Source organism: Lepidochelys kempii, chromosome 2 (assembly GCF_965140265.1).
Source record: "Lepidochelys kempii isolate rLepKem1 chromosome 2, rLepKem1.hap2, whole genome shotgun sequence".
NCBI classification, from domain to species: Eukaryota; Metazoa; Chordata; order Testudines; family Cheloniidae; genus Lepidochelys; species Lepidochelys kempii.
Window position 1 is genome coordinate 167,603,584 of NC_133257.1, and position 15,294 is coordinate 167,618,877.

General features: G+C 40.3%; 1 protein-coding gene across 4 annotated transcripts in view; it reads left to right on the plus strand.

Moving 5' to 3' along the window:
• GRB10 (growth factor receptor bound protein 10) overlaps nt 1-15,294 on the plus strand; it is a 263,650-nt gene that overhangs the window by 214,295 nt on the left and 34,061 nt on the right. For all 4 annotated transcript variants that reach the window (XM_073332709.1, XM_073332708.1, XM_073332712.1 and 1 more), the window contains one exon: nt 14,005-14,161. In XM_073332709.1, the coding sequence (XP_073188810.1) occupies nt 14,005-14,161 (157 nt within the window). The remainder of the gene's footprint in view (nt 1-14,004; nt 14,162-15,294) is intronic.

Sequence of the window (15,294 nt, forward strand, 5' to 3'; positions counted from 1 at the left end):
AATGAACATTTTACACTGAAGATTTCTAAACTAACAATATCATCAACAGTGAAATTAAATACCATACTTATGTGCACAACTTCTGTAGGAAAGAACGTTTAATGGCCTTCTCTTACTTTTAAGGGAAAATTTGTGGAGAGCGCTTTCACAAATAAGAATTTATAAGAGGAACGGAACCAGTTAGCCTCCTTTATGCCTAAGCTTTTAATGAAAACTGGTTGGCCCTTTCAGTACCTAATGGACTGTGTTCAAATACGAAGCTCTCTATTTCTGTATTGTCATGTACTGCTTGTTCGGCATCTTTTTAATTAGTGACATTTTATTTAATCCAAATTAAATATGCCAGATGTAGCCGATTTAGTGGCTAACAATGATGAGTGAGGGGAGGGGAGAACTAACATTATAGCCTTCTGTTCTCAAGGGAAGTTTTTTATTTCTAGTACCACAAGAGAAGTTGGAACGGTAACCATGGCAGCAGGGAATTTGTCCCTGTATGCTAAGCAAAGAGTTGGTTTGTGTGGGCTTTTTGGGGTTGTTTGTTTGTTTATTAGTGCCCCCACCAAGAAGGAAGGGACATATTAAATGTCCTAGAGCAATGATTTTTAAGGGGGGCATTGTATGGGTTAAATTAGAGATGTTAGCCATGGAATCAAAGCTGAAGTTGTTACTAATCACTTGGTCCTATTATAGCACACAAGTCTGAATACATGTAAAAGGAAAATAAGACCACAAGAGCCAGAAGCAATTTTTTTTTTTTAAAGTAGTAAAACCTATACATAAATGTAGCTGTAGACTTTCATTTTAAGGTACACTGTATAGTAGCAGACCTAATATGTGATTCCATTTGTAATCTCTCAAATATTCTACATCCCTTATATTAAAAATTTTTTTTAAATCCTTTTTTGTGAAAGTGAGGGTAGTTCTTGCTCCCAGCAGGTTGAATTCAGAATACACGTGGAGCTTGTTGCAGTCAAGACAGTATACCTGGAAACAGCCAGCAATCTCAGTCATGATGGCACATTCCCAGATATTGCATCAGAAAAGGAAGCTTTCCTTTCTCAATTGGTTGTTTCTTGAATGTGAATTTAAGGAAACCGAAGAAGGTGTGCACATACAATGTCTAAATTACCAGACACAAACTCCCAGAGCACTTTTATTATATAAATTTTTCCTCTTAATGTAGTTATAGGAACCTAAACTAAATTATGAGTGTTTAAATATTATGAGTGTTTAAATACAATGAGGGGGAGAATCTGAAAATGAGAAAATCTGATACTAATGTATAGAAAGAACTCTTGAAATGCCTCTTATGTAACTCTGCCTTGATAGAGATTTATAGGTATTTATTCTAATCACGCAACTGATGCTTACACAGTTGCACAGAAAGTTTCCTAATGTGAGCAGCTCTGTAAAAAAGCATTATTGTATGTGACAAATGGAACTATAAAACATTGGAAAGCAGCAGTCAGCAACAATTAGCCAATATTCTCTGCGTGAAATCTCTCGGTCCCAATGCCTGTAACTTGGGAAACAGCAAGTTAAGTAATATTGCTGAATACTATACATTGAGGAAGAAACTGATGCCCAGGCATTAGCGATGCTTTGCCGTGTCACTGTCATTAAGCCTGTCAGCCCTCCCAGTTATAAAGCACTTCTCCTGTTGTTGTCAGAGCAGTATGAGCTCTGCCTGCTGGATAAATCGGTTGTGAGCTACCACTGATGCTATCAAAATGGAGGAAAATTATATTTTAAAGATGTGCTTGGGTTCTTGAGGTTCTGTGAGCGTAAAAGAATAATTATATTTGTACAGTTCTTATAAGCTATACAGAATAGCTTTATACTTATGTCCATGTAATTAAAGTTATTTTTTATTGAGTGACATTAGAGATTAAGGCCCGGCTTGACAAAGCCCTGGCTGGGATGATTTAGTTAGGGTTGGTCCTGCTTTGAGCAGGGGGTTGGACTAAATGACCTCCTGGGGTCTCTTTCAACTCTAATTTTCTATGATGCTATGACTAGGCTATATCAGGTCTGAGTTAAGACTTTTAGCTGAAATGTTCCTTCTGTCCAGCTTATCCCATCTGTCCCCTTTAGCACCAACCTCAGTTGCCTCTCACCTTGGTGTTTCCTCCCTTCAGATAGTTGTAGCTATGTAACCCATCTTCTTCCACATACCATGCTTGACTGTTACTTAGCCAACAGAATCTTCAATGTATCTTTCCTGAGTTAATTGCGCTAGTCTCTTAACCTTTTTTGGTATCGGATTTCCCTCCAATTTGTCTGTTTTCCTGGTTCTGAAGTGTCCAAAGCTGGCCACAGTAACCTGGGTATGTTCCAGGAGCCATATAGAGGGGGCTTTTGCTGGTTTTAGTCTGAAACACCTTTGTATGTATAATCACAAATCTCATTATCTTGGTGTTGCCAACTTTTGTGATAACTTTTGTTTGCCCCTAAGAGTCCAGCTTTGGGAATAGGGAATCACAACTTTCATTTTTTTAAAGTCAATATTCAGCCCTCATGGCTGCAGAGAAAAAGCTTACAAATGTGAATCTTAGACACTGACACCAGAAAGCAAATAAAAAAGAGCCACAAATGTGGCGGTTTGTAAAATCTTATGATTGTAAAGCCAGTCTCATGATTTGGAGGGAAAGGGTGCTGACTCATTATTTTTGAACACTTGGGGTTGGCAAGTACTGTTATCTGCTACTATATTGCATTAGAAGCTTGTATCTAAATTGCTGCCCACCTAGTATGACTTGGCAATACTGTTAAATGTATCTTTAAATATATTGTTTAAGGATTAATTCTTTCTCACGCACCCTCATAAATTAGCTTTCATTTGTCCAGGTTGAATCTCATAATTCTGGCTCTTTTATTCTTTGGCCTCCTCCATTCCATATCCTCTCCCTTTGTAATTATATTTAGCATGTTGTCTTTCAGTCTGCCGATGATTGAGTGAGCTCAACCCTAATACTGGCTGGAACAACTCTGCACTACACCTCTTCACCTTCCCGCTGTCCCCAAATCGCTTTGCTCTCAGTTCATAGTCATTCTGCCATTTTTCAGTCATGTCAGTGTTGAGATCACAGCAAATAATTGTTGATATTCAAACCCATCTGGATTTTAAGAAAGTATTTAATAAATCTGCTGAACTTCCAAAATCAGTCAAGTTGGTGACACACTCAAATCCAGGCTGCTTATTTTTCACTATCCCTCTGCGCCGTTATGACACCACTAGGCCAGCCCCATACATAAGGATTTGGGGGAGAGTTGGTGAGAATTCTTTTGGCCTAGGTCAGTCTTTCATGACTGACTTTACGTGACGCGGGGGAAGGGGGAGGGTACATGTCTCCAGTTCACGTTCTCTCCCCAGCCCATCTCCAACAAGCCTCCTGCAGCAGATTGAATATCCAGCTGCTTTCTCCTTTCAACCGTAGTGATTGGTTTATATCAGTTTGTTTTCAAGGAGCAGGGGTGAGTGCAGGAATTTAAATTTGACACCTTTGGGGGGGCACAGAAGCTTGCTGCCCCTCCTTCTCTCCCCCAGCCTCGGGAGGAGCTCGCTGCCCCCCCTTTACCCCCCGCAGAGCTCAATCTTCCCTCCCTCCACCCTGCCCTGGCCCCAGCAGGAGCTTGATCTTCCCTGCCTCTCCAGGGACAGAGAAGTTCTGAGCCCCCGACGACTACCGGGGGGAGGGGGAGGCATGCCCCGCTTGCTCCCCCTTGCGCACAGCCTTGTCAAGGAGAATTTCTGAAAATGTAATCTGAAATTCCCTTTCACAGTCCCCAGACTCAGGCTGTTAAGCAGGTGCTTGCATATGCTTTAAGCAGTCCGTAGCGTCACTTAAACTCCCTGGCAAGTAGGGGGACACAGTGAAGTATAAGGAAAAAGACTGAGACCATGGTGATGACTGTCTCCTTACCAGCTAGCCACAGCAGTTTGCCTTTAAAATAAATATCTGTACCTAGACCCCATATAACCTGCCGTTTTACAGCCTGTGATGCTAGGAAGGGGTGGAGAAGCAATGGTTTCCCATGAAAACCACAGCTTCCACAGCAGTCATTTCTAGAGTTAAGGGATGAAAATCCAGAAAAAGTGTTAGCCTCCGTTGCCTAGGGGTGGGCAAACAGTTGCTTCCTGGGGACTAACTCAATAGATGTTCTGTTTTGAGAATGAAGAGAGAAAATTGCAGTGTCATTATTTAGGGATGAAGGGTTGCAAAGTGCTCCTTGTGGCCATTGCTTTTCAATAAACGTCCTCACTGTTCTGCTGTATGCTAGATGATCTGTAGAGAATGAGCATCGCACAGTGATCTCCTGCCATGTGGCTGAATAACCCCAGCTTACGCTGTACTGTGTGATTGTGGCACACAGTGTTGTCACAAGCTGCATTGATACATAACTGTTTGTAGACATAATGCTTAAATCTAATGAAATAAATATATAAACTGCTTGGTATCTTTTATTTTCAGTTGATTCTATATGAACAGTGTAACTCAACGTTCCATTATTTTAAAAATAAAACTCCTCACATGCTATTTCTAAACTTTAAATGGACTTCTCAAGCAAGGCCCAGACCCCAGAATTGATAGCATGCCAGGTGGACTGCTGCAATGAGCAGCAGGATTGGATCCTCCAGTAGGAATAGACCTCTCCTCATCATTAATGGGGCCCGATATTTTGCACCATAACCTCCCTCACCGTGTTTCCCCAGGCAAAACATAGGAGGTACTGTTCCAACTTTGGAAAAGAATCTCTCTTCAAAGTGGCCAAACATGAAGAGAGTAACCAAATTAGATAAAAAGGCTACAAGAGCTTGTGAACACTTCTACAACAGATGTTACTTAGAGAACTGCCTGGTCAAGAACCTGGTGACCATGTTCATGTCCAAGTGGATAGGGGAAGAGGGATGGTCATGAAGAAAAAAGAATTCAGCGCCCCAATTCTGTGTGATTGAGACCGACAGTGGAGAGTTCGACAGAAACTGTCAGTGTCTACGGTTTGTTCCTCAGAAAGAACAATCAACAGAGCAAACTCTAGAGATGGCAGATGCAGAACAAGGAGGGAAAAAAGAGCTAAGGATTCCAAACTGACCATAGCCAGTCACTGCAACTAAAGGACAGCCAGATGACCAAGTTGTTATGCATTCATGTCATGTAATTTAGAAAACCAGTATGATTCAGAGACACTTAACAGGCAAAATTAGCATGAAATGTAAATATTGTAAACGGTGGGAATGTGGAACTTAAAAGGAGAAGACGTAATGGAATGCTAAAATGCATTATATTAAGTCATTAGGTAGCACTGGGTGCAAACATACCTTATTTAAGATAACCTCAGCCGTACAGACAGAACATGAGAGGATTTTATATTGAACACATCTGGTGTATATCTCACTCAGAAGGAAGCTCTATAACCACTCCATATCTAACACAGGAGCATAATAGTGAGTCCTTCAGCTTGTCTGGGAGGATATCTTATCCAGATACTGGCAAATCAAAGAGGGAAGCTAATTCTAGAGTCCAGGACCCCGAACTGAAAACGGCCTGCTGGCTCTTCATTTGGCCCTGGTGCTCTAATCTCAAGTGCTTCATTTGCCATTGCCACAGTATCCTACTGGGAAAGAAGCAGCCATTCAAGCAAATGGGACTCATACCGTTTTATTTAAGCCAATGGGAAGCTACTCCATAGCCTAGTTATGCTATCTGTCATACTTTAAATGGACATGGTTCCTGTGGTTGAAAGCCTGTATGGTGAGTTATCTGTGGTCCTGATTCACTTTTTAAAGAATACTTTATAATGGCAAAAACCTTAACTAAAGAAGTTGCAGACTTTGTTTATGTTCTCTAAGAACGGTCCTTAATCTTGATTTTTCTTTTGATTGTCCTTTCTGGACATATGTTTGCAAGAACTTTTCTACTTAGGCTTTATTATCACTCCCTCCTCCCCATTCTTGAAATGAAGCTAAGAGATGATAATACATTTGGGGTACATTACTGGGGAAGAGGGTAAAATATTTAGAAATAGATTTCATAGTAAGGAATTTTTCATAGTCACTAAAGGTTAATCCCAGACAAAGCTGTTTAATTGTTTTAATTACATTATCCAAAATGTGAAATAGTGGCTACACCTTTTAAGAAAGGGGCTGGTATTCTATACATAATTAGTTATGTAGAAAAACTGGATTGTGGATTAATAGCCAAACATGGTGCCAGGGTGGCTACATTTTGGGGCGGGGGGGTGGTAGGAGAACTAGACAAGGAGACATTCATTAGGTTTCTTTACTACATCAGAAATCTAGACTCCCAAAAACTTTGTACAACTCAATATTTTCAAACAATTTCAGTATGCATATAAAGCTTGCCCTTTATGTGTGATGACCTGTAAAGTACTGTTGAAGTTTTGGCAAGTTTCATAAATAATAACGTAGCTGTGTTACAAGAATCCCAAATCAATATAGTGCACATTAAATGAATTAAAAACTGGTTATCACTAGATCTCCAATACAACTAAACACTCAAATGGGGTGTTTCTAATAGGGACGCTCAGGGATCACTTCTTGGCCCAATGCTGTTCAATAGATCTATCAATGATCTGGAAGAAAATATAAATTATTGCTGGTAAAGTTTGTAGATGCATGACACAAACTGGTTATGTGCTCAAGAATGAGAACATTCAATTCTATCTCTCTCCTCTATTCCTCATCCTAATTTCCCAGCCTGATCTATAATTTGGAACAGCTGCTTTTTTTCTCACCCCACTTCCCATCTGCATCTCTGAATTTTATAAGTGGGAAAAGTGTAGAGGGTCAGCTGGCTTATCAAGCTGATGAGAGTTTTGGGAAGGAGGATGTAGTAGGGATGCGATAACATTGGGGACAGTCAGTGCACTGTTTGTTGCAAATATACACGTTTGCGTCACGTAAGTGGTAGAATACAGTTTTAAATATGAAAAGTTCATCACTTGGGGTAAAATGATTGTGAGTACTATGGTCTTAGTTTGTTGTGACCATATCCTAGCCCTTTAGTATTTGTAAGCTCACAACTTGGATACTGCCATGTATGATTCAGTTGCATAAGGTCATTCAACTGTGCTCTCCCTCAAACATTCCAGGTGAGCAGCTTTATAATTGGAATGCCGACACGGCACATAATCCTGAGATTAATTGACATATTTGTTCATTTGGAAGTCATTAAGTACCCAATGTTTTTCGCTTCATAACTGGTCATACATGTTCAAATATATGTATGGTTATTAGAATTTCCTATTCTAAATATGGGGGAGCAGTACCCACAGTGTCATTGTGTGGTTACTAATGGAAAATGTTTAATTTTTTAAAATCAGTGTGTGATTATTACTGAGCTTCTGGAACGTGCCCAGATTCCACTTTCCAAGTCAAATTGTTCCTCTGAATCCTGGAAGGAACATAAAACTTGGTAACCTAGCAGAACGGAGGAGTGGGGGGTGGAAACAACACTGAATTCTTAATGTAAACACTCACTCACTTAATGCAATGTTAAGATTAAATAGTCAAGCATGGAAGTCAATACCAAGATCTTGGTTCTTATAATAATAACTCTCCTCCTTTGCACATGGGCTGTTAAATGTATACCTAAATATGGTGTGTGCCATGTAGGAGACTTCATGTTGCTATGAGAACCTTAACCTTGGCATTTCTTGGCTTTTGGATGTTTACATGCAAAAAACCCTACTGCAATACGAAGGTTCCACACAATATTTATTGCATGATTCTTGCTAAAGAAAACACCGTGCAATGAATGATATTTAAATGGTCCCAGCCACACTTTGAAGTTCACACCTTTATTGCTAGTGCTGCTGTTTTGGAGGATTTCTTTCCCCCTCTGCAAGACTGAAGTCAGAAAGCAACAACAGTCAGAGCGGAAAAATTATAGGATTGACGTACATGTTTCAGTGAATCACTTAAAATACCTCTTACTCCTCTAAGCTAAATACATTAAAGATCGTGAGGTGCTGAGACACTGCGTAATGGACAATATAAGTATCTTAAGTAGATAACTCCCCTAGAGCAAGTTAGGGAAACTGGACTATAATACCACAGTGTGGATCTATGCTAGACAGAGCTAAAATATTTTCAGATATCTGCCGAGCAAGCTCAAAGTTACTCTTTATCAAAGGCTTACCACTGTTGAATCTGAACACTTTCCCCTTGTTGCTTCTCTCTGAACCAAGCAGAGGATGTACTACTCATTAAGGGTAATCCACATGCAAAGTTAGAATCTACACATTGTCAGTGTCATAGAATCACAAATTGTCAGCGAGTGACATGGGATTAAGACCCTGAAAGATCTCACAACTCAAACTCCACAATTTCGTTATTTTAAAAAAAAATTAATTAAAATAACTTTGAGGCTGAGGAAACTTGGAAGTTTTCCAGAAAGCTTATCATATGAAAACAGGCTTACAATGAAAACTCGCAATTTAATCATAACCATGGTGGTTAGTACCCGTGTGTCTTTTGTAATAAATCAGCAGATGTTCTTGCTTTGTGTCAGCTAACTGCAAAAGTGTAAATGCAAGTATGGTCATCTTATTACCTGGATTTTTTTTTTTTTTAAATTTCTAAATGATTTAGGAGAGATTGGGGGATTGAGGAATCTGATCCAAAACCTACTGAAGTGGTTCTTTTTGTTTGTGGTGTTTTCATGAGAAGCTTGCACATAACAAGTGAACTAGATAGTTCTTCAGGATACAGTGGTAGTTTATGGAGATCCCCAAATCTACTTCTTTGAGAAAAGTGAAGCATTTGCAGAGCCACCAGAACATTTAATACATTAGTTTTAAAGCTGAGCTCACTGTCTTTTGGCTAGCCAGATCCATCCATCCCCTTGTATGCCTTTCTTAAATTGTTGAACACATAACGTGTTGTGACAGTGAGTTGTGAGGTTAGTTAGCATTGGTGTAAATTCATCTGTGATTAAATTTGTGTACAGCCTCAAAAGTAAAGGGATAGAAAATTCAGGCCAGGTCTACATTAGAAACTTTTTGCCAGTGTAACGTTGATTATGGATGTGATATTTTTTTTATAAGAGATTTTTGTACCTGCAAAAGCCCTAGGGTAGGTGCAGTTATACTGGTATAAAAATGCTTTTGCTGGTGTTAATTATAATGCTTACCTCTTATATAGCATTTTTTAATATAGCTTGAGAAACTTGTACAAGCCCTACTGGCAAAAAAGTGCATTTGACTGGATCAGCTGCTGAGGATTTGCCAGCATTGCTGTACTGGCAAATCTTTTCTAGGGTGGACCTGGCCACATAGCAGAACAAAACCAAAGAGAGTGAAGCAGTGGGAACTGCAGGCAACGAGGGATGATTGGGTAATGATAAATATAAAACCTTGTTCCCAAGGAAAGGAAATTAGGAGTACCAATAGGGCAGATGGAGGAAGATAATCTAATCGTGACCTTGAACTGTGTTTATTTTTATCTTGTCCCTTTTAATGATCTCCTTACTTCATGTAACCAAGCACCATAGTTGCTACTGGGAAAGTATAGGCTGAAAGGTGAAGTGTTCGGGAGGATATCAGCCATAATATAAAACTACTAAATGGTGTATGTTAAAGTGTTTTCAATTTTTAAGTCTGTTCAAAAAGAATTCTTTATAGAACAATGGCGCAGTCTGTTATCTGTTCCTTTGCATTGTAAAGCACTGAATGTGCAGCCAATCTGAGGCTCCGATTGGCTGAACATTCTTAACCTTGATTTTGAATGGAAGGTACCTCTTGCTGCTGAGGCCTTGTTGTAAGTCACTGTTCCAAGTGTTGCATTTTACTCGGGGGTGGGGGGTGGCAGAGTAAAAGTTTTGTTTAAAACTGATTTTTCTGGACTTCTGTTAAGTGTGTCTGTAGCTTCTACCTACTGGAAGGAGAGTGCTTTATTCACAGAAGAAACTGATTCATTTTCCTTTAGTTAGGTCACGAGTGCAGTATCAGCTGTGCTCATGAGGCACCCTCTGATTTATAGCAGAAATAGGATTGTGTGTGGAGCACTTACAAGCTTGTATTATGTGTAATAATAATAATGTGTAAGCCATTATGTGTAATAATAATTTTTTATAAAAATAATCAAAACTAGCTGTCTCACTGACCACTCCTGGCTGGCTTAAAATTAGGCCTGTCTATTGTAGTGGGAGAGTACTCGTGCTCTCTTTTTATCATTGAAACAGTGGCAAAAATAATAAAACTGCTGTAGCAGTCAAGCCTGTTTCCTAAAATATAAATTTCTTTCTTAATATACAGTATTCATACGGGCACCTCCGTGAACTCTAATTCAATAACCTCTTTTCCCTTCACAAAAGCCCTTACGTAACACTGCATTTCCCCACCCCACCCTAAAGATTTTAAGCTTCACCTCCTTGTGCTCTCCTTTGTTTCTACAAAACCTGGTTAACTTGTGCTGTCTGTAGTAGGGTTACATTCAGGCAATTTTGTCCCTCTATTGGTATGTTCTGTTATGGTCTCAGTGTCGATGGTAGCATGTGATCTCTTGCTGTTCTTTCCTGCTCATGCTGCTTTATCAATAGTAAAATGTAACTTGTTCCCTTCTGTCCACCCACTCCATTCCAAATCCCCAATATATCAAATAAAGGAAGCTCTAAAAAACAGAATGAATGAATTTCCTGCTTTTATCTAATGCAGCCTTCCAAAAGGGAATACCTGGGTTCTTTCTACAGTGTATAGCTACAGGAAAAAAGGATTGCAGAAATATTAGAGGTGTATCTGAGACTACGTTTACACGAGGAACTTAGGTCAGGATAACTACATCTCTTAGTGTATTCCCCAGTGTAGACAGCTCTGTGTCGATGGGAGAATTCTCCCATCGACATGGTATTCCACCTCCCCAAGAAACGGTAGCTTATTCCAACGGGAGAAGCTCTCTCATCAGCACAGTGTCCTCACTGAAGTGCTACAGCAGCACAGCTGCAGCGTTTTAATTGTAGACCTGCCCTGAGCCTGAATAGACTTCAGCAAACTTCGTATCTCAAAAGAGCTTTTTGGTGTAACACACTTAAAAGCAACAGACCGTGAGCTGAAGTTGTGAGGCGGGGGAAGGAAATGGGACGAGCACAGAAGTAATGTGGTCAGCATTTCAGTACAGGTCAGGTGCTAGAGCACAGGGTAAAGAGGCTGCTGCCTTCTCCTCCTGGCTTTACTGCTGCAGGCTTTTCCCTAGCTGGAAATACAAAGAAATGTGTGGGATGACTCAAAACTTTTCTCCCTGTGCCGCACAAGGGCTTGTTCGACATTCCTGATAAAACAGCTCTACATCTCTCTTGGGACTCACAGGCAGCACAAGGGATGGGCAGCCTGCCCTACACTGCCAGGTGCTTCCTGAGCTTGTTCAAGTCTCCAGGCAGTGAAAAGGTCTTTTCCCATTCTCCACCAGGATCCTGGCAATTTCCCTCCCCTTGTGCTCCTGATTCTGATACAACAGCTGTTCTTCTGTTACATTACTTGTAAAACACCCCTTTGCAAAGTCTGGGAAAGAGAGTGCGTGAGCATTCCCCTCCACAGTGCACGAGTGATGTCAGCAGGCTAGTTCATGAGACAGGAAGTTCAATTAAATGGTTTTGTTCCACTACAGAAAGCAAGGTCAGATACACAAAGCCAACTGAAAGTAGATATCCCTCTCCCCCCCTCGCCCCAGTTATACTGCTCTTGTGTGTTACTTGTAGTAATAATAGGTACGACATTTTAAGATGGATATGGGATTCTCTTTCTCCTGCCCCCATTCCCCTCTCCCCCTGCAAAAAAAAAAAGAAGAGTTGATTCTGTCTTTAAGATCAGATCCAGACTGTAAACATGGAAGCCTACTGTGTTTCCACGTTGTGGAATGATGTATTTTTGTTCAGTATCTCATAGATACATCCCTTTCCTCTGTTCAAAGCTAACTTCATTGTGGCAGAGTGGTTTTCTAACATTGCTAGTATTTCAAGATTGAGATCACTGTGTGGAGATAATACCTTTATACTGTAAAATGTGTGCTAATTACTGAAAATAGACTTGTCTAGGGACACAAAACAGAGGGGCAAAAACCCATCAAATGTCTTCTGGCTAGGAATTCTATGACTTGGTTAAGTGTTACCAGGAGTCTGAGTGCAGCTGTAACATTGTACAGAGTGCATACCTTCCAGAGAGCTACAGCAACCGGGATTCCCCCCTCCTCCTCTTCAGAGCCTGCTTCTGAAAGAGCTGGCTCATCCCTGCTGTCAGATGAAGCAGTTTCCTGAATGCATGGGTTTGAGTCACTTTAGCTAGATTAAGCTTTAACTCCTCCCTAGCTGGGCTTGAATTTGTACATAGCTATGGGAAAGGAAAGGGGGAGGGGAGTAGCAAGGGAAGTGTTGGGTAGCTGTCAGACCGTAGGTTCTTGGAAATACTGTACCTAATCAATAATCTAGTGCCAGATCTAACCTGTAGCACAAGAGTGAGCTGTTGAGATGAGCCCCTCATATTCCACTTGCTAAATCAACAGTCTGTTACAATGAGAACTCAGACCACTAAGCCAGCATTTAGTTAAAGGAGTAGGGGGAGGGGATAAGCCGGCAAGGAAGAAGGAAGAGGTAGCAGTAGCGAGCAGACTAGAAGTTCAAGTGCTTAAGTTGCATGTAGATGACATCAGCTGCTGTGAGGCTGGGCTATTGAGAGATTTGGCAAAGAAATCAGAATTCAGGGGACATGCCTGCTTTTGGCTCTGGGATTTCTGCGTTCTTTTCCTTTGAACTTTTTAAGATCAGAGGGGTTTTAAACACTTGTGGGTGTTCATAAAAAGATTTCCTTCGTAATTTTTTTCTTACTGGGGGGAATAATTTGGAAGTCTGATAGTGTGTGGGAAATGATTACATCAGTCACAGGGAGGGCTTGGATTGGTCTACACAGTGTGGTTTGATTCACTACCTAAAAGATTGTGTGTAACCCTTTGAGTGGAGCTCTGGAAGAGTTGTCTGCTTCCCCAGAAACAGTACCCAGAACAGGGGCTACGTGACAGGTACAGTACAGTAATCCACTGACACTACAGAACACCCCGAGTGTGCAGCTTAGTCTGCAAAGAGTTGGAAGAGGCAGAGAACAAACTCTTTCAAGAGGCAATCTATATTTAAAATGCCATCTTGTTCTTCTGACTGCTGCCTTTTACGTGCTGTTGAGGTAAGATTTTCCATATCAAATTACCCACAAGGTTTCTGCTAGATCAATGTCCTCTCTTGCTAGGATGCAGAATGTTTTAATTTGTGATTAAAATAAATCTTGATACTCTAAATTTGATTATATGGGGAAACAATTTTGCAGTAAGTGTATTGTTTGAGCAGAACAATGCTAACGGGAAAGCATCTGTATAATTCAGGGGTTGGGGGGAGGTTTCTGACACGTTCTCTTTATCTCCATTAATGTTTTGAATGTACAGTGTATGCACATTTGATTTCAAACTCCTTAAATCTGAGATGAAAGAGAATTCAGGGGGAACAGAGAAATGTGTGGACAATGCTAGTTAATTCATATGTGGATGAACTGCAAGTGGAAGTTTGAAAGGCGAAACAATCAAAAGTTAGTCTTGAGCAAGGGAGCCATTTTTAATGTTTAGAATTCAACGTAATTTGATGTAAATGTTCAAATTCAGTCAACCCCCAAGCTAGATTTTTTTTCTATTTGTTTTTTTGCCAAACGTTCCAGTACACTGGTATTATTTCATTTATGCTTGTTGTATACTGCTGCATAAGGAATCTCTGCTCTCTCTCCCCTTCTTGGTACATGTTCATATTAATGCTGCTCAACCTTCCTTTAGGGCCAGGGTGCCGGGGGAGGGGAAAGGGGATGAGGGGAAAGTAATATAAAGTAAATCATGTGTGTCATTTGTGCTGTCTGCTAAGATTCCTGGAGTTATAAGGAGGGAAGCTATGTACGGTAACTGGTTTGCATATTTTCAGAACACAAGGCCATTGATCTGTAAGTGTATCCTTTATGTTGCAGGATGTAAAAGTCTTTAGTGAAGATGGGACAAGCAAAGTGATCGAGATTTTAGCAGACATGACAGCCAGGGACCTCTGCCAGCTGCTCGTTTACAAAAGTCATTGTGTGGATGATAACAGCTGGACCCTAGTGGAGCATCACCCTCATCTAGGATTAGGTAGGGAACCATCAAGCATGGTAATGTTAACTATGAACATACAGTGTGTAATATAACCATATGGATGTCTTTACAATTGCTTCATTATGGACAAAGGTTTTTAAGTGAGCTGGAATCACTTGCGTGCTTTATACTAATGCGTGTTAAGCATTTGAACCATTTTTAACTCTCCAATATATTTTTTTTCTAGTCTTCATGCTATTCTTACTTTTCTGTGTTTTGAGGCTATAGCAAATAAACAGCTTAGGCAAATTAAGCTTGATCCCTAAAGTGTACTGGCCCTGCGAATCAGCTCAGCTCATCACCAGCTGGGAGACCTGAATGAACAGACTCAACCTTGCATACCTACAGTATGGTTATGAAAGCTAGGTACACTGTGGGGAAGGAGAGGGGGCTGAATACACTTGACTTCAGGGAGGGGAAAGTATTGGTACCGCCACTCACAGGGGATTGGCAATTCCTGGACCAGCGCTGGCATCTGCACTCTCTAGGCAGCAGCTACTCCAACTGATTGAAATTAAGGTGCCATGGTTACAGTTGGCAAGAAGGCAGCAAGAGGAAGAACTGCAGGGAATTAAATAACATTAGGAATTGGTTTAATTACAGTACCTGAAAGAATCTCATGCTACTTAATCTGGCATCTGCTCTTATTTTGTGGAATGGATTTAGTAGAAGCACCATGATGTGCAACTTTTGAATAAGCAGTATGTGAATAGCTTGTTGAAACAATACGGAATTGTATATGATACAGAATATGGCATTTGAAATGTTAATCAATATACTTTGAGGTGAATTGCTGCCTTTTTAAAAAACATAGTCAATGGCGATTATGATCAAGCAGAAATAAGCAAACCATTAACTGTAATCATGAGCACTGAAATTGTGAACACTATCAGTGGTTTATAAAAGTGTTTTAAAAATCTGAAATGTATTCAGTCTTTACAAATAAAGAAAGAAGTGATTTGCTGGGAACTGTGATACCCTGAATGAATGCTATTAAACACAGAAGTTTACTGTTCTGCAAGTTTACTCTCCAAAATGTCTTACAGTTTAACCCAATTACCAAATTCTTCCAGTTAGATTCTTTTTTTCAATGTAAAAATAGGACTAACTATTCCATACACATGGAAACC